Below are 24817 nucleotides of genomic sequence, written 5' to 3'. Positions count from 1 at the left end.
CACCTTTTTTCTCCAGTGATATCCTTTTGGACTCTCTTGAGCTCTCTGCATAATGGCGGACAGCTCTCTGTAGCGTTACCTGTTCGTGCATAATGGCGGACAGCTCTCTGGCCAGCTCTCGGTAGCTCGCCTTCATCTCGTCGTGATATTCCTGCTGGTCCTCTTTGATCAGACGCTCGTTGATCAGCAGCGCCTGACCGCAGGCGTCCACAAACTGCCTGAAGACAAATACACATACAGCGGCGTTCTGACTATCAAGCGCATGTGTGGCTCAGTTGTACAATTGAACAGGTATACGTAAAGTGTGAAGTAAGACGCCGTGAAGGCGAGAAGCGACCACTGAGTCCCTAAAGGGTCCCTAACCCTAACCCAGGATTTAGTAGACATTTTGTAGAATCGTCCTCAGGTCTAAATGGGTTACAAAGTAAGGAAGCAGATTGGAAGGAAGTCAGGGTTTGTCGTATGAGAGGAGACATTAAGTACCTGAAGACCTCCTTCAGTTGCTTGACCTTGTTGTCAGGATACTTCTTGGCACTGCTGTCATCTAGGAAGGCTCTGGCGTAGGCTAGCGGACCGGCATTCACCTGGCGCACGCACACACACACACACACACACACACACACACACACACACACACACACACACACACACACACACACACACACACACACACACACACACACACACACACACACACACACACACACACACACACACACACACACACACACACAGACACACACACACACACAGGTCAGTATTATACAGGATTACACAGGATTACACTACTTCCTTCCTGGACTACAATGATGATTGATTGATTCTTTATCTAAGTATCATGCTTCCGAAGAAGCCCAGCCCATAATTATGGACTTACAGGACACCTTTTACACTTTACACAATGACAATAAATGGCAATAAACCCACATGACAGTTCATCAAACAATGATCAGGTGATTACTAAACTAACTGATACCCCCCAATATTCTTACATGGCAGACTACAGATTACAAAATGCTAGCCTAGATGTTGTCTCAGTATAAGACAGCCCATCCCCTAATGACCCAACAGTACAGTACAGTACAGTACCTGGACACTGATGCTAATGACCCAACAGTACAGTGGGTCAAATGACCCAACAGTACAGTGGGTGTAATGACCCAACAGTACAGTGTAATGACCCAACAGTACAGTGTAATGACCCAACAGTACAGTGTAATGACCCAACAGTACAGTGTAATGACCCAACAGTACAGTGTAATGACCCAACAGTACAGTGTAATGACCAGGGCTCCAGACTAACTTTTTTCACCACCGTCCCGGAACCGTCCCAAAATACAATTTGAACCGTCCCAAAGTAAATGTATACCGTCCCGGGGGAAAAAAAGTACAAAAAAGCACCACTCAATTTGTGAAATGAATAATTGTATTCCTATTGTAATAGAAATACAATTAAGCCAAACAAATAATGTACTGTATTGAATACATGCAGTACATTATTTGTTTGGCTTCATGTTTCTTCTGTAGATACACTGATTTAGTCAAAATGCTCCCAGATGAAAAATAGGGCTTGGTTAAAAATGTTAATCGAATTATTCTTTGTAATTAATTAATCTAAATTAATCATATTTTAATCGCATATCAATATTCGACCTGAGAACAGTGATATTTATTTTCAAATGGATGTTGTTATTTTGGTGTAGCCTACCAGTGAATCAATGAATAGTGACTACAGTAGCTTATAAAACTTTGGTGTAGGCTACTTGATCAAGACCAACAGATAACGTGCAGCAATGCAGGTATATGAATACTCAAATGTCTATTACATGGTTGGCATGAGAAAACAAATAAAAACTACTTTATTAGGGGGAATACTAAGACGAAGGATCAATATAATAATAATAATAATAAATACAATCAATAAAAACTGTGGAATGAGAGCGTTTTGGGGTGTGCATTCCACAGTGTTGGGGCAGCAATTCCAGAACAATCTGAGCATTAGAAAACATCTGTTGCTTCAGAGGATATATACTTATGTAATGTCGATGCCAGCGAGTGCAGTTATACTTTCATCCGACGGAGCATTGGTCCGAACGACAACCTACCTCCTCCCTCACCCTAACCTCCAACCTCCCCCGGGGCAGACACCTAAACCTAACCGCAACCCTCTCCCGACCCGCAGCGCACCTCGGAGCATTGCTCCTTGCTCTGTCGGATGATAGTATGCCTCCCCCGATGCCAGCTAGCAAGCCTAGCATGGAAGCTAACGTTAAACGTTGGTGTAGTACTGTAGCCCCATGTCCATATGGAACCTTTCTGTGGCACACAACCATGGTTTTATGCACGCTTCCAACCGATAGTTTTTCAATCTAAATGTCCCATCCACGGGGCAAAAGCAATATAATTCCTATGATTCCGTTGGGTGAATGTATAGTGTGTGCATTGTTGTTGCTGTTGTCTCTGACGGCACGGCAAATTCTCATGCTGCTCATCGCTGCACACGAAATGCGCATTTTCAGTGTAAAAACTCCTCTCGTCCCGAAACCGTCCCGAATGAGATACAATTACGTCCCAAGTAGATATTTAACAGTCCCCGGGACGTCGGGACGCCGTTAATCTCGAGCCCTGGTAATGACCACAGTGTAATGACCCAACAGTACAGTGTAATGACCACAGTGTAATGACCCAACAGTACAGTGTAATGACCACAGTGTAATGACCCAGCAGTACAGTGTAATGACCACAGTGTAATGACCCAACAGTACAGTGTAATGACCACAGTGTAATGACCCAACAGTACAGTGTAATGACCACAGTGTAATGACCCAACAGTACAGTGTAATGACCACAGTGTAATGACCCAACAGTACAGTGTAATGACCACAGTGTAATGACCCAACAGTACAGTGTAATGACCACAGTGTAATGACCCAACAGTACAGTGTAATGACCACAGTGTAATGACCCAACAGTACAGTGTAATGACCCAACAGTACAGTGTAATGACCACAGTGTAATGACCCAACAGTACAGTGTAATGACCCAACAGTACAGTGTAATGACCACAGTGTAATGACCACAGTGTAATGACCCAACAGTACAGTGTAATGACCCAACAGTACAGTGTAATGACCCAACAGTACAGTGTAATGACCCAACAGTACAGTGTAATGACCACAGTGTAATGACCCAGCAGGACAGTGTAATGACCCAACAGTACAGTGTAATGACCACAGTGTAATGACCCAACAGTACAGTGTAATGACCCAACAGTACAGTGTAATGACCCAACAGTACAGTGTAATGACCCAACAGTACAGTGTAATGACCCAACAGTACAGTGTAATGACCACAGTGTAATGACCCAACAGTACAGTGTAATGACCACAGTGTAATGACCCAACAGTACAGTGTAATGACCCAACACAGTACAGTGTAATGACCACAGTGTAATGACCCAGCAGTACAGTGTAATGACCCAACAGTACAGTGTAATGACCAGTGTAATGACCCAACAGTACAGTGTAATGACCACAGTGTAATGACCCAACAGTACAGTGTAATGACCACAGTGTAATGACCCAACAGTACAGTGTAATGACCACAGTGTAATGACCCAACAGTACAGTGTAATGACCACAGTGTAATGACCCAACAGTACAGTGTAATGACCCAACAGTACAGTGTAATGACCACAGTGTAATTACCACAGTGTAATGACCCAGCAGTACCGTACCTGGACACTGATGCTGCCCTGCAGCTTGAGCTGCAGCCGTATCATGTCCACGTCGGAGGCCGAGCAGAGCAGCCGCAGCTCGGCCACCTTGGCACTCATCTCGTCGATGGCCACCTCGATGGGGCTCATGTCCGTACCGTGCTGGTACATCACCGCAATACGCTTCTTCACGTACGGGAAGCAGTGGGTGGCTGGAGAGGAGAGGGGTGAGGAGAGTATATATGATGATTTTGGGTGTGACAGTACAGTACAGTACAGTACAGTACAGGGACCCCCACACGGTAACTCTGTCATTTCTTTGACATTTTGTTTGTCCGTTTCGGACGCGGGGCGGCTCGCCAGAACCGGCCCGACCCCATGGGACCCCCACCACTCACTTCACACGGGTGTGATTTTTATAAGTTCTCATGGTGGACATGGGATCTCTTGTGTGGCTAAAAACTCACTGGCTGTTTTTAGACTGAGTGGTGCTTTGAAGTGGAGCAACCACCCTTGGAGAGGAATGTGCAATGGAGAAGCTGAGTTATTTTTTTATGTATTGGATTGTTATATAGAATTGTTATTTATTGGAGAACTTGGTTTGCACCTTACTTTTTATAAAAACACACTTTTCAAGTATGCGAGCGCGAGCGCGAGCGCACACGCACACACACACACACACACACACACACACACACACACACACACACACACACACACACACACACACACACACACACACACACACACACACACACACACACACACACACACACACACACACACACACACACGCACCCCCCCCCCAGGCAATAATAGAAACCCAGGAGATAATATCTCCTTCCTTACCATATTATGATAAGTGAAATATGGCAACGTCAGCTGCTACAGTACGTACTGAGATTTCAGTATATGAGTGTGTGTAGGTTTCACCTCCAGCATGAATATTAACTCGTTTAGACCTGAGGACGATTCTAAAAAATGTCTTATAAATCCTGACAGTTCTCTGAAAACCCCCATGTTTCTGTGTCAGCCGTTCTCAAACATTTTCATGTCAAGGACCCCCCCAAAAATGATATGTAATTGGCCGCCGACCCCCATCTGAAAATATGTTGCAAAACGTTCACTCTGAAAGAATACTGTATATATCCAATGATTTGCGCCACATTTTCAAGATTTTTCAAAGAAATTGCAGATCTACAAGCTCGTAGCGCGGCACTCGGTGCCGCGCTATGAGCTTGTAGATCTGCTATTTTCCAATAGCTAAAATGTAACATAATGCTTAAAAACACCAAAAGGGGTTCCCCGCCCAGAATGGCGAATGAATGATTAACAGTTTCTGTAACATTCCGTGAACAACAACACACGCTGGTTTTGAGAATGCATAAACACTTGGATTCCAAGCACTCAGTGAGTCATTCGCCGTGGATATTAACACAACGCGATAACGGCCTGAACTTTGGGATTAGTGATAAAACCCCACCCCCTGTTTCAGGACAGCAAATTTGACCTTTTTAGTTTTAGTCACACAGTCTCTTGAATAGTTTTCATTTAGTTTTAGTCACTTGTAATGTTTTAGTGTTAGTCTAGTTTTAGTCGACTACATATCATAAGATTTTAAAATGAAAATGTGTTTTGGTGGGCCTTGATGACGTCGTATAACGACTGATTTTACACTTGCTGAAAATAGATCTACAAGCTCACAACGTGTCGCTCTGCTTGTAGGCTATTTTCAGCATGTAACCAAGTGCAAAATGACTTATACTGGATCTCTTGTCCACTAGTCCCTTCCTAACATTTTAGTCTTCATAGCATAGTTTTAATTTAGTCAACACTGTACAGTTCAGTGGCGTAAAATAAGTACTGTACTTAAGTAAAATTTTGAGGTATTTCTACTTTTACTTGACGACTGGACTTTGTAACGAAGTAGTTCTACGTTGCAGTATTGATACTTTTACTTATACGTTACACATTTGAGTACTTTATCCACTCCACGACCCACCTTAAAGACCAGACACATAGGAAACCCACCCCAAAGACCACACATAGGAAACCCACCCCAAAGACCACACATAGGAAACCCACCCCAAAGACCACACACATAGGAAACCCACCCCAAAGACCAGACATAGGAAACCCACCCCAAAGACCACACATAGGAAACCCACCCCAAAGACCACACATAGGAAACCCACCCCAAAGACCACACATAGGAAACCCACCCCAAAGACCAGACACATAGGAAACCCACCCCAAAGACCAGACATAGGAAACCCACCCCAAAGACCACACATAGGAAACCCACCCCAAAGACCAGACACATAGGAAACCCACCCCAAAGACCACACATAGGAAACCCACCCCAAAGACCAGACACATAGGAAACCCACCCCAAAGACCAGACATAGGAAACCCACCCCAAAGACCACACATAGGAAACCCACCCCAAAGACCACACATAGGAAACCCACCCCAAAGACCACACATAGGAAACCCACCCCAAAGACCACACATAGGAAACCCACCCCAAAGACCAGACACATAGGAAACCCACCCCAAAGACCAGACACATAGGAAACCCACCCCAAAGACCACACATAGGAAACCCACCCCAAAGACCACACATAGGAAACCAACCCCAAAGACCACACATAGGAAACCCACCCCAAAGACCAGACACATAGGAAACCCACCCCAAAGACCACACATAGGAAACCCACCCCAAAGACCACACATAGGAAACCCACCCCAAAGACCAGACACATAGGAAACCCACCCCAAAGACCACACATAGGAAACCCACCCCAAAGACCACACATAGGAAACCCACCCCAAAGACCACACATAGGAAACCCACCCCAAAGACCACACATAGGAAACCCACCCCAAAGACCAGACACATAGGAAACCCACCCCAAAGACCACACATAGGAAACCCACCCCAAAGACCACACATAGGAAACCCACCCCAAAGACCACACATAGGAAACCCACCCCAAAGACCAGACAAATAGGAAACCCACCCCAAAGACCAGACGCCTAGGAAACCCACCCCAAAGACCAGACACATAGGAAACCCACCCCAAAGACCACACATAGGAAACCCACCCCAAAGACCACACATAGGAAACCCACCCCAAAGACCACACATAGGAAACCCACCCCAAAGACCACACACATAGGAAACCCACCCCAAAGACCACACATAGGAAACCCACCCCAAAGACCACACACATAGGAAACCCACCCCAAAGACCACACATAGGAAACCCACCCCAAAGACCACACATAGGAAACCCACCCCAAAGACCACACATAGGAAACCCACCCCAAAGACCACACATAGGAAACCCACCTTAAAGACCACACATAGGAAACCCACCCCAAAGACCAGACACATAGGAAACCCACCCCAAAGACCACACATAGGAAACCCACCCCAAAGACCACACATAGGAAACCCACCCCAAAGACCAGACATAGGAAACCCACCCCAAAGACCACACATAGGAAACCCACCCCAAAGACCACACATAGGAAACCCACCCCAAAGACCACACATAGGAAACCCACCCCAAAGACCACACATAGGAAACCCACCCCAAAGACCACACATAGGAAACCCACCCCAAAGACCAGACATAGGAAACCCACCCCAAAGACCACACATAGGAAACCCACCCCAAAGACCACACATAGGAAACCCACCCCAAAGACCACACATAGGAAACCCACCCCAAAGACCACACATAGGAAACCCACCCCAAAGACCAGACATAGGAAACCCACCCCAAAGACCACACATAGGAAACCCACCCCAAAGACCACACATAGGAAACCCACCCCAAAGACCACACATAGGAAACCCACCCCAAAGACCACACATAGGAAACCCACCCCAAAGACCACACACATAGGAAACCCACCCCAAAGACCAGACACATAGGAAACCCACCCCAAAGACCACACACATAGGAAACCCACCCCAAAGACCACACATAGGAAACCCACCCCAAAGACCAGACACATAGGAAACCCACCCCAAAGACCACACATAGGAAACCCACCCCAAAGACCACACATAGGAAACCCACCCCAAAGACCACACATAGGAAACCCACCCCAAAGACCACACATAGGAAACCCACCCCAAAGACCACACATAGGAAACCCACCCCAAAGACCACACATAGGAAACCCACCCCAAAGACCACACATAGGAAACCCACCCCAAAGACCACACATAGGAAACCCACCCCAAAGACCACACATAGGAAACCCACCCCAAAGACCACACACATAGGAAACACACCCCAATAGTGGGGTTCCGTCTCCATGTTAAATTTAGTTGTCATTTACAACTCATGTAAAAGTTTCACTTTCAGTACTAATTTGAAGGTGAGGGTCTATAGAACCATTTTGGTTCGAGTGGCAATCACCAAAATAAAATAATTGGCCTATAGGGGGCGTAGTCACGTGCCAACCCCCATCAGCCCTACCAAAATTGTAAACTGTTGTAACTTTTGATTAAATTATCCAATCTGAACATATGATATATGTATGGATTCACAATCAGGAGTAGCAGTTGGTACTTAAACATTATTACACAAATAATATTTGTTTCCACACAGTATTGGTGTATACTGTATATCCACAAAAATAGCAGGAAAAACGAGCTAAAAACTAGTAGTGGGGTCCCTAGACAGACCGTCATTTACAACTCAACAAAAGTTTAACTTTCACTTCTAATTTGTAGATAATGACCTATAGAACAAATTTAGTTCGAGTGGCAAGTCTACAAATTAAAGAAATATATATTTTTGCCAAATTTCCAAAATGCCCAAAATCGGAATTATGTTTATTTGAAAAATGTCTTAATTTTCTTATATTGCTGTTTTTTCTTTGTTTTTCTTGCTATATCAAGTCAATCCTGTGTGAGGAATCAACTGGATTTCAAATATTAATGTTTTGAATAATCTGATATAGAAACAAAATAAAGATGGCTGCCAATGTACATTGAATTACTACATTACGCCTAACTTCTATCCTGTTGAACCTAGAATGGTGATGTTGGTGCCTATGCCTATGTTATCATGAATGACTAATTGTATAAAAACAAAATACATATAATAGGACAATATATAATATTTCACACAAATGAGACAATGCAGTACATATGTGGGGAACTAAAGTTAGATATTGGAATATAATACACCACTCCTGTGTTATATTTGTTTATTTTATTTTATTAGTTATACTACTGCCACTATAGGTGGCAGAGTAGCAGGTGTGTCTTAATTGTTCAGACTTGGTAGCTTGTTAGTTATAAGACTAAGCATACTGCAGAAGAGCATGAGCTGCACTGATTGCTCTCTTGTGGTATTGATATTTTGAAGGTAAGCAAAAAAGTTAAACATGTCATGAAGGATCCTAAAGTGTTTTTTATGAATATGGATAGTCATGGAGTGCCACGATACGGTCTTCTCCTAGCGCAACTGCCTTGTCGTTTATCTCTTGGGTGAGTTCTACCTTCTGGAATGAATGGTCTGCTGCATATGTTTCTTCACCACAAAAGAGACATTTATTATGATTAACAGGTGCACCATGTCCGACATGATCTTCTTGCCAATGCCACAGCACCTCCAGAATGCCTTTTTTTTGCACTGTCAAGTGCTGTTGCCCTATACAGATGCGGACAAGTTGTATGCCAGAATGCACGATTTCGCTTCATGGATTCTGCATCTGGAAGTTCTACGTCTGGGTGGGGATCGAGAAGCGTCAATTGCTCTGAACTGACTTGCAAGGCTTATGATGTCCTACTCTACGACTGGCAACTGGATTTGCAAGAGGGCAAACAAGTCTTTCCTCAGTTTGCTTTTGGCACAAAATGCACAACTGCCATTTCGTTGTCCCAGCCATAACAGACAAATACTTTATCCAGGTTTAGTTTTCTGTTATATTATTATATAACTTTTGTATTTAACAGTTTGCCTCAACATATTAATACAAGAAAACAGTCAGCAGTGCATATAGCTACATTCACATTTACCATTGTAATAATAATAATGAAAATAATGAAAACACAATTTCTTCCTCAGCATAATTGCTATACTGTAGCTAGCCTTTAGTTTTAGCCTGTGCTATAGCTACAGGCTACTTTGGTTAATGCTAGCTCATACTATTGGGATGGCCACTTATCCCACATGACTATCCATATTCATAAAAAACACTTTAGGATCCTTCATGACATGTTTAACTTTTTTGCGTATACCTTCAAAATATCAATACCACAAGAGAGCAATCAGTGCAGCTCATGCTCTTCTGCAGTATGCTTAGTCTTATAACTAACAAGATACCAAGTCTGAACAATTAAGACACACCTGCTACTCTGCCCCCTATAGTGTCAGTACATAGTATAACTAACTAAAATAAAATGAACAAATATAACACAGGAGTGGTGTATTATATTCCAATATCTAACTTTAGTTCCCCACATATGTACTGCATTGTCTCATTTGTGTGAAATATTGTCCTATTTTATGTATTTTGTTTTTATACAATTAGTCATTCATGATAACATAGGTATAGGCACCAACATCACCATTCTAGGTTCAACAGGATAGAAGTTAGGCGTAATGTAGTAATTCAATGTACATTGGCAGCCATCTTTATTTTGTTTCTATATCAGATTATTCAAAACATTAATATTTGAAATCCAGTTGATTCCTCACACAGGATTAACTTGATATAGCAAGAAAAACAAAGAAAAAACATCAATATAATAAAATTAAGACATTTTTCAAATAAACATAATTCCGATTTTGGCCATTTTGGAAATTTGGCAAAATATATATATTTTTTAATTTGTAGACTTGCCACCCAAACTAAAATTGTTCTATAGGTCATTATCTACAAATTAGAAGTGAAAGTTAAACTTTTGTTGAGTTGTAAATGACGTTCTGTCTAGGGACCCCACTACTAGTTTTTAGCTCGTTTTTCCTGCTATTTTGTGGATATACACCAATACTGGGTGGAAACAAATATTATATGTGTAATAAGGTTTAAGTACCAAATGCTACTCCTGATTGTGAATCCATACATATATCATATGTTCAGATTGGATAATTTAATCAAAAGTTACAACAGTTTACATATTTTGGTAGGGCTGATGAGGGTTGGCACCTGACTACGCCCCCTATAGGCCAATTATTTTATTTTGGTGATTGCCACTCGAACCAAAATGGTTCTATAGACCCTCACCTTCAAATTAGTACTGAAAGTGAAACTTTTACATGAGTTGTAAATGACAACTAAATTTAACATGGAGACGGAACCCCACTACAAAGACCACACATAGGAAAGGTCATTCTAATCGCCAATAACAGATAAACAGTCGGTCGGGGAGGATTCCTCAGTAGATCCCTGTTGGTGTCAGTGCTGTCATGAGAACTGCACTGCCTGAGCAAAGTTTGCGGGGGAGAGATAGGACAGTGGTTCCCAATGTGGGGTCCGGGGACCCCCAGGGGACCCCCTGGGGACGCCCAGTCCAAATGGACCCTTATGGGTCTGTAACTCTGAGAGTGTACAAATGGACCCTAACAGGTCCATATGGTTCTATTTGTGATTTGTACACTCTCAGAGTTAAATTAACATTGATTTTACAAATTATAAATTGGGGGTCCCAGAGATAGAAATGCCATTAAATGGGGGGTCCGTAGACTAATGCATGTCAAACTGGGGGTCCTTGAAATTAAACGGGTTGAGAATCACTGCTAGAGCCGTAACATTCTTCTCTTATGGGGGTCCCAGTAATGCATTTTCAAATGGGGGTCCGCGACGTGAAAGGTCCCACTGAGATAGGAAACACACTGGCAATTGTTTTACTATATATATATATATATATATATATATATATATATATATATATACTGTAAATATATATATACATATCCTCATAACTCCAAAATGTTAATTTCTCAGGACATTTTTAAGGAAATGAATAAAACCTAAAAGATGCAATACTGCCTCATCAAAGTTGGTGTGGTGACTTTAGATATTGTCAATTACTTGCATGAGAAGGAGAGAGGTGGTGGAGTTAGTTGCTATAGCAGACAGTTTGAGGGTCCAATGGAGTTAAGTCTATGGTTTTGTCGAATGCGTTTTTTACTACTTTCCATTGGTTAAATATTTTCGAAACAACACACAGACGTAAAGGGTGTTTATTTATGGAATAAAATCAAAAACCTCAACATTTATGAGGTTCCCTCCAGGGCAGCAACTAATTTTGTGAAATGAATGGATGCAAGGATGAATGAAAGTATAACGGATGAATATTCATATTCATAATTTGATTCTTTGAAGGAAATATAAATCCAACCTACTGGTGAGGACGGTCCTGCGCTTGCACTGCTCGTCCACGCCGCCCTGCTTCTTGCCCGACACGGTGAAGGGCGTCTCGAAGACGAAGCGGCGGATGTTGTGGCTCTTCTCGAAGTCCGTCTTCCTGTCCTCCAGCTCCTTGTCCTCCAGGTAGGGCGTGACGTGGGTCACCTGGATGTAGGCGTACTTGGAGTCCAGGTCCTTCGGGTTGACCTGTGGACCCCCCCGATGTGTCGTCAGACAGAGAACGTTAGAGAGGCAGGGGCTGAAATTCCCCCCAAAAAAGGGCACTTTTGAAGAAAAATATCGAAAACAGCGGATCTACAAGCACCTAACGCATCACGCTGCGATGCGTTGAGAGCTTGTAGATCAGCTATTTTCGGGGACGTGACCCTGCACTCTTTAGCTATACGGAAGATGCGGGCGTATGACATGGATTTCTACGCGTATGACACAATTCTTTCAACGCAAGAATGTCGCGTTGAAGTTCAGGAGAGTTCTGAAAAAAGGGAATTCTCTCCTGCTGCTGGTGTGGGAAAAAAATAAAGCATTTGCATTATTTTCCACCATGCTGGACTGGTCTGGAGAGGGCAGCTTTTTTATTTATAATTATTATTTTTTCTACAGACAAATAAAAGGACAGGGGCTCTTGGGGTTCACCTGTGGGGCCCCGATGTTAACTTTAGTGTATTCATTTAATATTTCTTCAATGTTGTTTTATGTATTTTTGCGTTTATTTTCTTAATTTTGTTCTGGGTTTTTATGTCATGAAAGGTGCTCTATAATTGTACATTGTACACACACACATTGTAAAACATTTCACATTCAACGATGGACTGAAACATACGTCATCAGTCCAACACATCTAAAAATACACAACGGTATCAACATGGTAGTTTGAGCTATTAGCAGTTGAATAATTATACAGCATGAGGTAGAGAGGATGTTGTCGTTTGGTAACCATGAAACAGTCCTTGAAAGCGGCGCCATAAAAACCATAACCCTACAGTGTGTCTGCCCGTTACCGTACCATAAAAACCATAACCCTACAGTGTGTCTGCCCGTTACCGTACCCTGCCGGAGTCTTGGATCATCTTGACATTCTCCTGGCCAAACTTCTCAGAGTAGAGCTTGAGGAGTCTCTGGTTGATCTCCGACAGCGGGGTGAACTTTGGCTCCTTGTAGATGTACTCTTTACCATCCTCGTCCTCAAAGAAACCCTACGGGGACATGAGGACATTTAGAAACCCTGGGGGGACAGGAGGACATTTAGAAACCCTGGGGGGACATGAGGACATTTAGTCTCAATGAAACCCTGGGGGGACAGGAGGACATTTAGAAACCCTGGGGGGGACAGGAGGACATGTTGTCACCAATGTATTCATTCACACTGTAGCGTACAGTATCTTCACCATACAGGTAATATTGTAAAGATGAGTATGTGGTTGGGACTGTACACAGACCTATAGGCTAATCTTTTTTATTTGTATTTTAATAATGTAGGATAGGTCGGCACAAGTACAAACATCTCTCCTTGACACGTAGCATGTGTGCTCTGTTTTGACTGCAGGAGGAAGACGTGCCACGAGGCTAATAGGTGCACATTGTGTGTCGTTTTGCCTTAACCACTAAGCCATCGACGGCCGTGCGGACAGCTCCTTTTCAACTTGTGAGCACATGAGCACAGCTGGGAGATATAGTGGAGAGACAGCACACGCTGCCTCCACCCATTCACATACTGTACGCTTTCAAGGGCATACCGTATGTCACTAGGCGATAAGCTACTGTAGCTGACAAAATACATCAAAACATCCACACTGCAATTAAAAGCCAAAGCTACCACCAAGGCCTCTTGTAAAAGACACATCAAAACCGGGAGGAAAAAAGAGGTATCACTTTTCAACTGTCTACAGTCATTAGCCACAAATGGCAAGATGGCAATAATGCACCATGAAAATGGGGAGGAAAGAAGACAGCAGAAGTACTGCTAAATGGATGTACAGTAACATGGTGTATACACACACACACACACACACACACACACACACACACACACACACACACACACACACACACACACACACACACACACACACACACACACACACACACACACACACACACACACACACACACACACACACACACACACACGCACGCACGCACGCACACGCACGCACACACACACGCTAAATGGATGTACAGTATGGTGTATTTATTCACACAGACATAACAACTATACTCAGTCATAACAACTCAAGATGGCAGATGGTCTGAAAGTGTCGGTGGATAAATATTAAACACACAGCTGCAGCTTGTGTTGAGTAGTAGAACCCGACGGACTCATTATCATAAAAAGAGAATGCCAGGTGCCACACGCAAAGTGGCTGATTATTATCACAATGTTCAATGAAGAGTTTAACGACAGTAGCAGCGCAGATATGGGTACAGTCAAAGATTAACTTTGGCGTTTCAGGTACTTTAGCTGATGCACTTATGCAGAGCAACTTAAAAATAGGCCTGTCGACTTAAAGAGATAAATGGGCATTACTGCATTTTAACTATCCTATTATTTTGTTTTGTTTATGGGGGGCACTTGGCCCCCTACTTTTTGCCTCTACAACAAATCTCTTCACCAAAAATAGCTACAGTGCAAGCTCACAACGCGTGACGTTGCGACACGGTGTAAGCTTGTAGATCAGCTATTTTTCTGCGAACGTTCGTCCACTTTTGTAAACGTTTGCGTATTATGACATGCACAGAACACAGGGACACATTGAGTTACTCGTATGTGTAATGTATGTATTATGTATGTATGTACATGTCGCAAATATTTGTGAACTTGGATGGGAAATGATGTATTTTCTAGCATTTTCCCCAAGTTAAACCAATGGAGAAACATCCCGAGTCAGTGTAACCAGAGCACCACAGCGAGTACCCAAAGGAAATGTAGTGAGGACCCTTGAAGCAACATCAAATAAAGACAACGACAGGACATAGGGTGAAATGTTACAGTGAAAATGAAAGTAAGCCACAAACACAAACAGGCAAATCTTGGGGACACTTACCGCAGCCTTGGAGGAGGAGAGAAAAACAGAAAGAGGTCCATTAAAAAGACAGCTGGTGTGTGTGTGTGTGTGCGTGCATGCGTGTATGTACTGCATACAGTACGTTCCACATGTAAAGTGTGTGTGTGTGTGTGTGTGTGTGTGTGTGTGTGTGTGTGTGTGTGTGTGTGTGTGCGTGCGTGCGTGCGTGCGTGTACTGCATATGTCCCGCGTGAATGTGGGTGTGTGTGGGTGTGTGTGTGTGTGTGTGTGTGGATACATGAGTGTGTGCATGTGTGAACGCATGTGTATGCACGGAGCAGGGCAGATTGTAATTCAGTTAGTGGTGTTTGTTGTGATCAGCAACATAGACAGCATTCATGCTTTGCAACAAAACAGACAAAGAAAAGATAAATCAGTTAGTTTCATCCATAGCTTCATGAATTTAATTGAATTCACATTAAAAAAAACATTAATTCCTTCCCTATACAAACCCATTGTAACTTCAAACTCCATGTTATTTTAACCATGTTAGATTAATCGAAAACACCCAACCGTTTTTCTGGTGATAAAAATACTGATATTTTATACTGACACCCTAATACAGTATGTGAGGTGTAAAAAAAACAAACATCAGGGAATCAGGGAGCATCAGGGAAACAAAATAAGAAAGTACCAACTGTTTTCAAAATTATTTTCAGAATTCCGTTTAAAGCCTCACAAAAGAAAGTTATCTAAAAAATTAGTAATTAGTAAGTAATCTTAAAATATATCTAGTTGGTACTTATGTACAGTATACTGTAAGTGCATATGACAACAAACTTGAACATGGGAGAATTGAGGAATGCGACGTTTTGAACACAATGGAAACTCACCTGTCCAAAGAAGGCCACTCTGAAGAAGGTCCCCAGCAGGCGTTTCCCAGAATGCATCACCTCCATGACTTTAGTGTAGGCGCGGTGCAGCGTGTCATACAGGTGGGTCAGTTTCTGAGACACGAAAAAAACAACAACACCCATAATGCATCACCTGTAGGCGCGGTGCAGCATGTCATACAGGTGGGTGAGTTTCTGAGACACATGAAGAACAACATTTTTTCTGAAAAAACTCATGTTTCTAAATCAGTGGTTCTCAATATTTCATGTCAAGGACCCCCAAAGATTATATGCCGCCGACCCCCATCTGAAAAGATGTTGTTCCAGAGGCAAAGATTTGAGTTTAAAGTGTGTGTGGCTGTGTTTGTTTTGAGTTCATACTATTATGGAGGGTCACTGAATGTGTGTGTGTGTGTGTGTGTGTGTGTGTGTGGCGACTGCGCCGCACGTCCCATACCTCAAAGTCCCTGCGCTGCTCGTAGATGGGAATGATGAGCCTGTAGACGTCTGCGATGAGCTCGTAGCGCTCTGCCTTCCACAGGCCGTCTGCACACTCCTCTAGAAGCTCCAGCAACACCTCCTACACACACACACGCACCCACGCACAAAATGTAGGATTAGTCACCAGAATCAAGATCCTAGGTGGTCTAGAGAACTTGAGTTAGGCCTATTATTGAAAAATCACACCCGTGTGAACTGAGTGGTGCAACTCCCCTCTCTCTCCCCCCCCCCCCTCCTCTCTCTCTCTCTCTCTCTCTCTCATTAGCAGGCAACAGTGCAGCTCTCTGTTTCTGGCACAATAGTGCCCCTACTCGTACTCATAGTCATACCATGGTGCTCATAGTCACATAGGTAGGTAGGTAGGTTAACATCACATAGGTAGTCACATAGGTGAACACGGACATTGCTGTTCCTTGGAGTGGTTGCACCACTCAAAAATAACAGAAGGCGACGGCCATTTCGAAAAGAACAGAACAGTAACACAGCAGGTATATGAATCATCGCACCTCGCTGAAGTGAACGTCCTGCATCCCCACGTCTTCCATCATGGCCGCCTCCTCGTCGATGTTGGGGGTGACGACGCGGAAGGACGAGCAGCCTTGTCTGAACATACCTGCAGTAAACCACAACAACACAACGTATTAGTACATGATGTTGTCTGAATACCTGCAGTACCACAACACAGTGTATTAGTACATGATGTTGTCTGAATACCTGCAGTACTAATACACTGCAACACAGTGTATTAGTACAACATACCCACACAGTACCACAACACAGTGTATTAGTACAACATACCCACACAGTACCACAACACAGTGTATTAGTACAACATACCCACAGTACCACAACACAGTGTATTAGTACAACATGGTAGTACCACACAACACAACGTACTAGTATGATGTTGGATTGGACAAAAGATCTTAGTGAAATAAACCAGAACGGCTACAGTACATATCAAGTAAATACTGTATGACACTACACTTAGTTTGGGAAATCATTTCATTCATTTCAATAATTTTGGCACTTTCCCAAACTAAGTGTATAGCGTCATAAGAAAGACAGAAGAGCAGAATAACTAAAACAGGGGCTGTTATCTGAGGCATGCATGATTCTTCTAACACTGAAACCACCAGACGACCCTTGGACCAGTGTGTGTGTGTGTGTGTGTGTGTGTGTGTGCTTGCATGCGTGCGTGCGTGCGTGGTACTCTAGAAATGCAGACCATTTACCATGAAGTTAACTGTGCAGGAGCTGTGTAAAATATGTCTGGGTTTCTATTAACAATAATAAAAAATAATAAAATAAATAAATAAATAAGTGGCTGAGTTCAAAGAGAACATGCAATGTGGATGCTCTGGTACAGTCGCTCAATTAAACAAAAAGGCATCAATGTAAATAGCACCCCGAGTTTGAATCCAACCAATCTCTCTCCACCTGCTCCATTAAAAACCTGGATTATTTTATTTCCTATTCAACAAGAACAAGGCTTCACAACCCGCCCAACAGGTAAACATTACGTTTATTGAGCTTAAATTATTAAGCCGTTTTATGGAGATAATAAACACACACACTCTTTATAAACACGATTAATGTATTAATAATTAATTTATTATTGAGGGAGTCATTAAAAAACTATTGGGAGCAGTGCAGTGATCAAGGGTTTACTACTGCTATGTGCTATAAAAGAGAGATTGTGCTGCCACCTGTTGACTCATTCTCTCTCTCTCTCTTTCCCTCTGTCTGTCTGACTCTCTCTCTTGTGCGTGCGTGCGTGCGTCCGTGCGTCCGTGTGTGTGTGTGTGTGTGTGTGTGTGTGTGTGCGTGCGCGTGCGTGCATGCTAACCCTGGGAGGAGGTGTTGGTGGAACTGCAGGAGTAGTTTTAAGAAACTGCGTGTGATGCAATGTGCCAGTGTCGTGAAATCGGGTGCAGTACTTTAGTTCCAACACTATTATTGGTGCGACAGTCATTAGACCGACAACCTACCTCAAACCCTATTGGTCTGACAGTCATTAGGCCGACAACCTATACCTCAAACCCTATTGGTCTGACAGTCATTAGACCGACAACCTATACCTCAAACCCTATTGGTCTGACAGTCATTAGACCGACAACCTACCTCAAACCCTATTGGTCTGACAGTCATTAGGCCGACAACCTATACCTCAAACCCTATTGGTCTGACAGTCATTAGACCGACAACCTACCTCAAACCCTATTGGTCTGACAGTCATTAGACCGACAACCTATACCTCAAACCCTATTGGTCTGACAGTCATTAGACCGACAACCTACCTCAAACCCTATTGGTCTGACAGTCATTAGACCGACAACCTACCTCAAACCCTATTGGTCTGACAGTCATTAGACCGACAACCTACCTCAAAACCTACCCTAACCATAACCGCAAGCATTTATGGGTAGGGTGTCGGCCTCATGACTGTAGGACTGATGGTACTACATCGGACCAAACACATGCAGCCCTGGAAATGCAGCCATTGACATTGACAGAGGGGCAGGTATTCAACTCAGACATTGAGGTTCTTTGTCATTGACAGAGGGGCAGGTATTCAACTCAGACATTGAGGTTCTTTGTCATTGACAGAGGGGCAGGTATTCAACTCAGACATTGAGGTTCTTTGTCACTGACAGAGGGGCAGGTATTCAACTCAGACATTGAGGTTCTTTGTCACTGACAGAGGGGCAGGTATTCAACTCAGACATTGAGGTTCTTTGTCACTGACAGAGGGGCAGGTATTCAACTCAGACATTGAGGTTCTTTGTCACTGACAGATTCCACTCAAACTCACCTTTCCTCCACAGGTACTCCGCCACGAGCGCAGCGACGTGCACATAGCACATGGCCGCCTGCCGAGAGAAAAAACACACACACACACACACACACACACACACACACACACACACACACACACACACACACACACACACACACACACACACACACACACACACACACACACACACACACACACACACACACACACACACACACACACACACACACACACACACACACACACACACACACATGAACACAAGTAGTTTACATTTGTAGCCAAGCTGTATAATAGCATCCTTAAGAGACTGGTACTTAAGCACCTTGGTCTTCCAGACTGTGGTCAAATGTACATGCCACTTCCAGAATGGTCACTTATCTACTGTCCTCATCAACAACAACAATATCTGGTACACACACACACACACACACACACACACACGGGTCAGTGGTGGTGGTAAAAGTACTCGTGTATAGTTAGTGAAAATAGACAATGTAGATCCTCAGTGAAAAAAAGTCACGGTTGACGAACATTTCTCGCCATAGTTTTAGTGGACAAAATCAACACTAGTCCGCCACCCACCTCAGCTGGGCAAGACCTATGCTGTAGACTAGAGTGTAAGACCTGTGCTGTAGACTAGAGTGTAAGACCTGTGATGTAGACTAGAGTGTAAGACCTGTGCTGTAGACTAGAGTGTAAGACCTGTGCTGTAGACTAGAGTGTAAGACCTGTGCTGTAGACTAGAGTGTAAGACCTGTGCTGTAGACTAGAGTGTAAGACCTATGCTGTAGACTAGAGTGTAAGACCTATGCTGTAGACTAGAGTGTAAGACCTATGCTGTAGACTAGAGTGTAAGACCTATGCTGTAGACTAGAGTGTAAGACCTGTGCTGTAGACTAGAGTGTAAGACCTATGCTGTAGACTAGAGTGTAAGACCTGTGCTGTAGACTAGAGTGTAAGACCTATGCTGTAGACTAGAGTGTAAGACCTATGCTGTAGACTAGAGTGTAAGACCTATGCTGTAGACTAGAGTGTAAGACCTATGCTGTAGACTAGAGTGTATTTTTTGGCAGAAGTACCGCTCAAGGCGCTTTACAAATCTGTTTACACTCTCTGTGAATGAAAGGGTTGTGATTGGTTGAAAAATATGGTATGGTTAGGTTGTGACCAGGCTTTACTCTCTGTCTTAGGTTGTGACCAGGCTTTACTCTCTGTCTTAGGTTGTGACCAGGCTTTACTCTTCGTATATGACTAAGGCTGGGACCTGAGTAAATGGAAAATGGTGGCACTTTACATAGATTGTGCATTACATTCACCCATTCACACACACATTCACGCACCGACAACCTGATAATCGGGAGCAATTAAAAGGTTCAGAGTCTTGCTCAACGACACTTCGACACCAACACTGGGGGGGGGGGACCCACAGGGATCGAACTGGGAACCTCACAGCTCCCACACGGCTGTTCTACCGGGCCTACCACTCTACCCTCTGAGCCCACTGCGTGCCATGCTGTCCAGCCAGGTCTCACCTACCTCTGACAGGTCTCCGTTCTTGTGGTGAATGCGTGCCATGCTGTCCTCCAGCCCCAGGTCTCACCTACCTCTGACAGGTCTCCGTTCTTGTGGTGAATGCATGCCATGCTGTCCTCCAGCCCCAGGTCTCACCTACCTCTGACAGGTCTCCGTTCTTGTGGTGAATGCGCGCCATGCTGTCCTCCAGCCCCAGGGTCTCACCTACCTCTGACAGGTCTCCGTTCTTGTGGTGAATGCGTGCCATGCTGTCCTCCAGCCCCAGGTCTCACCTACCTCTGACAGGTCTCCGTTCTTGTGGTGAATGCGCGCCATGCTGTCCAGCCAGGTCTTGCGCAGCTCGGGCGTGGAGGTGTAGGACTTGGCCAGGCTGTACTGCAGGTCCACCAGCATCTCCGGGTCCTTCTCGTGCTCCTTCATCTGCTCCGTGGCCATCAGCACCGTGCGGATGCGCTTCATCAGGTCCTTCACGTCCGACGGGAACGCCGTGTGCTGCAGGTTAGAGGGGCCAAGAATTACATCGCGGAACGCCCTACCAATTCTGACCTGAGATCAGATTCATACGAGGTTTCCACTGGACACACACTGGTCTGATGAACCCATTCTGACCTGAGATCAGATTCTAAAAATGTCAGTCGCTTTTCGATTTTTCAAAAATAGCAGACCTACAAGCTCTTAGCGCGCCACTCGGTGGCGCGCTATGAGCTTGTAGATCTGCTATTTTTCAATAGCTAAAGCATAACATGATGCTAACACCAAAATGGGTTCCCGTTCAGAATGGGTTAAGAAATGTGAAGTCCCCCACACCCCTATTTTTCCATAATGTATACGTTCCCCCTCCTCCTGCTGCTATCCTCGTAGCAGTTGTTGTATTGACCTGTACTTTCATTTGAAATGTACCCATTTTACACACTGAATGAAATGTTCAATCAATCAATCAATCAAACATCATCGCCTAATCTCAATTATTTGAGATAATCACCATTGTTTTGTTTTTTTACATAATCGTATTTCATGTTGAAAATAGCAGAAATAGCAGATCTACAAGCTCGCAGACTGTTATGTTATATATTTCCATGTCACATCTGCCCTGTGAAATGTGCGATTCCGAAGCCTAAAAGGTAAACAGAAATACAAACGTTCCAATGTTCAATGCAAAAAAACACAATTAAATCGTTAATCGCAATTATTCTGTGTGGCAATTCAATCGTCAACTTAAATTTGTAATCGTGACAGCCGTAGAGAATAATAATTGCTACAGCTATATGCTAATGGAGATGTTCGTGACAACCAGCTGCGTCTGTACTCTCACACCTTGATGTTCTTGTCGCTGTTGGCACAGTTGTTGATGATGGACAGCGACTGCTGGAAGCGCGTCCCTCCGATGCCGATGACGTCAGCGATCAGCTGACTGACGGCGATCACCACCTGGATGGGAGGCCGCCGTGGTACACACAGCATGAACGTTGTGCACTGAGATGTACATGCAAGACTTACAGTATAGACACCCGTTCACATGTAGCTTTGCCAGCTCAGTGGCCTCAGCACCCGCCCTGATACTGGGAGGTCGGGGGTTCGATCCCCGGCCGGGGTCATACCAGAGACTGTAAAAATGGGACCCCAATGCCTTCCTGCTTGGCACTCAGCATCAATGGGTTGGATTGGAGGGTCAAATCAACTACAAATGATTCCAGAGCGCGGCACTCTTGATGCTCACCGCTCCAAACTAATTTCACATACAGAAATGTATGTGACAAATAGTAGGACTTTAACTATTATACACCCACACTTTTCATTTAGTCTCACTCCCACACATACAAATATACAGCCCATACATTTCTAAATTATTGTCAATAATGAAAACATAGGCCCACACACACACACACACACACACACACACACACACCCCTACCTGCAGGTGCGTGCGTACGAAAGACTTGCGGCCGGTGTAGTCGAAGTTGCTCTTCATGAGGAAGTAGAGGAGGTGCGCGGCGTCACTGCGGATGGAGCTGAGCTTGGAGTTGCAGCACTTGAGGATCTCGTAGCACAGCGAGGCACACATGTCTGCCCGGCCGTCGAAGAACGTACAGCCGAACTGGAGAGAGGAGGGAGAGATCACATGCATGTCCACCCGGCCGTCGAAGAACGTACAGCCAAACTACAGGTCTTATTATCCACATCATGAACCCATAGCATCCCCTCCAGACCATGGGCATGTTAATTATTCCATGAAGAGAGACCATTGAAGAGATGGGGAAACTCCTGTTACTGAACAAACAATCTATAGCAATGATTACTATCAGAATTTAACATTCTAACAAAGAAAAACTTTAGTTTTGACCAAAAAATATCACTTACCCTACCTTTAAGGTTCAACTGTATTGTCAACAATACCAATTATACAATCAATAATTGGTGTATAAGAAGTGTATATTTGTACGTCTCTAAATGTTCTTATGAATTGAAAATGGTGGACCCTGATGTAAACAAGTGTAATGCTTTATCATGGTGTCCTAGCAGTTCCTGTACAGGCTTGTGCTTTCATTTGAAATGTACCCATTCTACATACAGTACTGTGAAATAAAAGTGTCAATCAATCAATTACAAGTAAGAAGGCAGGTGAAATTCCACACTCTATCAGCCTCACCTATAGAGGAAGGTCCTCAGAGAGTTGAACACGTGTTTGAGGGTTAGGGTTTAGGGTCTAGGGTTAGGGTTTAGTGTCTAGGGTCCATCCATCAGCCTCACCTTGTAGATGAAGGTCCTGATGGACGTGAACACCTGTTTGAGGGCAGCCTCTGACTGAGGGATCTGCAGGAAACACAGGTGGACCTGGAAGACCTTCTTCATCAGGGGGTTGTGGCCCAGGTCTGCACTGAGCTGGGTCTGAGAGAGCATGGGCAGGGACACACGCACGCACGCACGCACACACACACACACACACACACACACACACACACACACACACACACACACACACACACACACACACACACACACACACACACACACACACACACACACACACACACACACACACACACACACACACACACACACACACACACACACACACACACACACACACACACACACACACACACACACACACACACACACACACACACACACACAGAGGAGAACTTATCACTAGGCCTCAGTCAGTCAGTTAGTTAGGCAACATCCTTAAATATCAAAGGATTCTGTATTGCATTATAATTGCCAATTAACACATTTGATTTAAACATTTAAACATTTAACATTTAAACATTTAACAGTGTTTCTCCCTACCTTGAAGCCTGTGATGAAGGTGCTCAGGGTGTCCAGGACGGTCAGACAGACCTCTGTAGCCACGTTGGCCTCCAACAGAGACTGACTGCTGACGTCCGCGTCCGTGTGGGAGTACACTGTGATCAGGAAGGAAAGAACATGCATACACAAGTTCTGTGGTCAACCATAACTGATGATCATTTATGATGAATGATGATAATTATGATATCAAGTGCGCACGTTAAAAAAAAAACGTGAGATAAATAAAGAGATGAAAAAGAGACGTAGAGATTCAGTTAACGAGGAAGCCAATAAAGCTCCTTTAACCCATTTAGACCTGAAAAATGGGTTTGTGAGCTTGTAGATCTGCTATTTTTCAATAGCTAAATTATAACCGCCCAAAATGGGTGAAATTGATATTTCAAGATATGTTCTAGTGGAATGAGGACATTCCCTGTGACAGCATATGTCATAGAATAAATTGGAGAAGAGAAGTTCATTCTCTCTCTCTCTCTCTCTCTCTCTCTCAAATTACGAGTGACCATCCGTCCATCAATCCACCTTCAACCGCTTATCCGTAGTCGGGTTCGCGGGGGCTGGGGGATCCCGAGATGTTCCAAGGCCAGTGAGTAGATGCGTTTCCTCCAACTGCGCCTTGGTCTGCCCCGGGGGTCTCCTCCCAGTGGGACGTGCA

The 24817-nt window shown here is 44.0% G+C and overlaps 1 protein-coding gene across 3 annotated transcripts in view; it reads right to left on the bottom strand.

The window, feature by feature from the left end:
• Positions 1-24817, bottom strand: part of LOC310854411 (dedicator of cytokinesis protein 9-like) — a 134417-nt gene that overhangs the window by 5104 nt on the left and 104496 nt on the right. For all 3 annotated transcript variants that reach the window (XM_083759045.1, XM_083759043.1, XM_083759044.1), the window contains exons 39-52: positions 24145-24260; positions 23602-23739; positions 22766-22948; positions 22168-22281; positions 21130-21345; positions 19333-19390; positions 17024-17130; positions 16474-16596; positions 16017-16130; positions 13168-13314; positions 12097-12307; positions 3737-3927; positions 484-584; positions 80-218 (exon numbers count right to left, since the gene is read on the bottom strand). In XM_083759045.1, the coding sequence (XP_083615171.1) occupies positions 80-218; positions 484-584; positions 3737-3927; positions 12097-12307; positions 13168-13314; positions 16017-16130; positions 16474-16596; positions 17024-17130; positions 19333-19390; positions 21130-21345; positions 22168-22281; positions 22766-22948; positions 23602-23739; positions 24145-24260 (1958 nt within the window). The remainder of the gene's footprint in view (positions 1-79; positions 219-483; positions 585-3736; positions 3928-12096; positions 12308-13167; positions 13315-16016; positions 16131-16473; positions 16597-17023; positions 17131-19332; positions 19391-21129; positions 21346-22167; positions 22282-22765; positions 22949-23601; positions 23740-24144; positions 24261-24817) is intronic.

Source organism: Protomyctophum parallelum (assembly GCF_964188405.1).
Source record: "Protomyctophum parallelum genome assembly, chromosome: 23".
Classification (NCBI taxonomy): Eukaryota; Metazoa; Chordata; class Actinopteri; order Myctophiformes; family Myctophidae; genus Protomyctophum; species Protomyctophum parallelum.
This window is presented reverse-complemented; position numbering and strand designations above follow the sequence as displayed.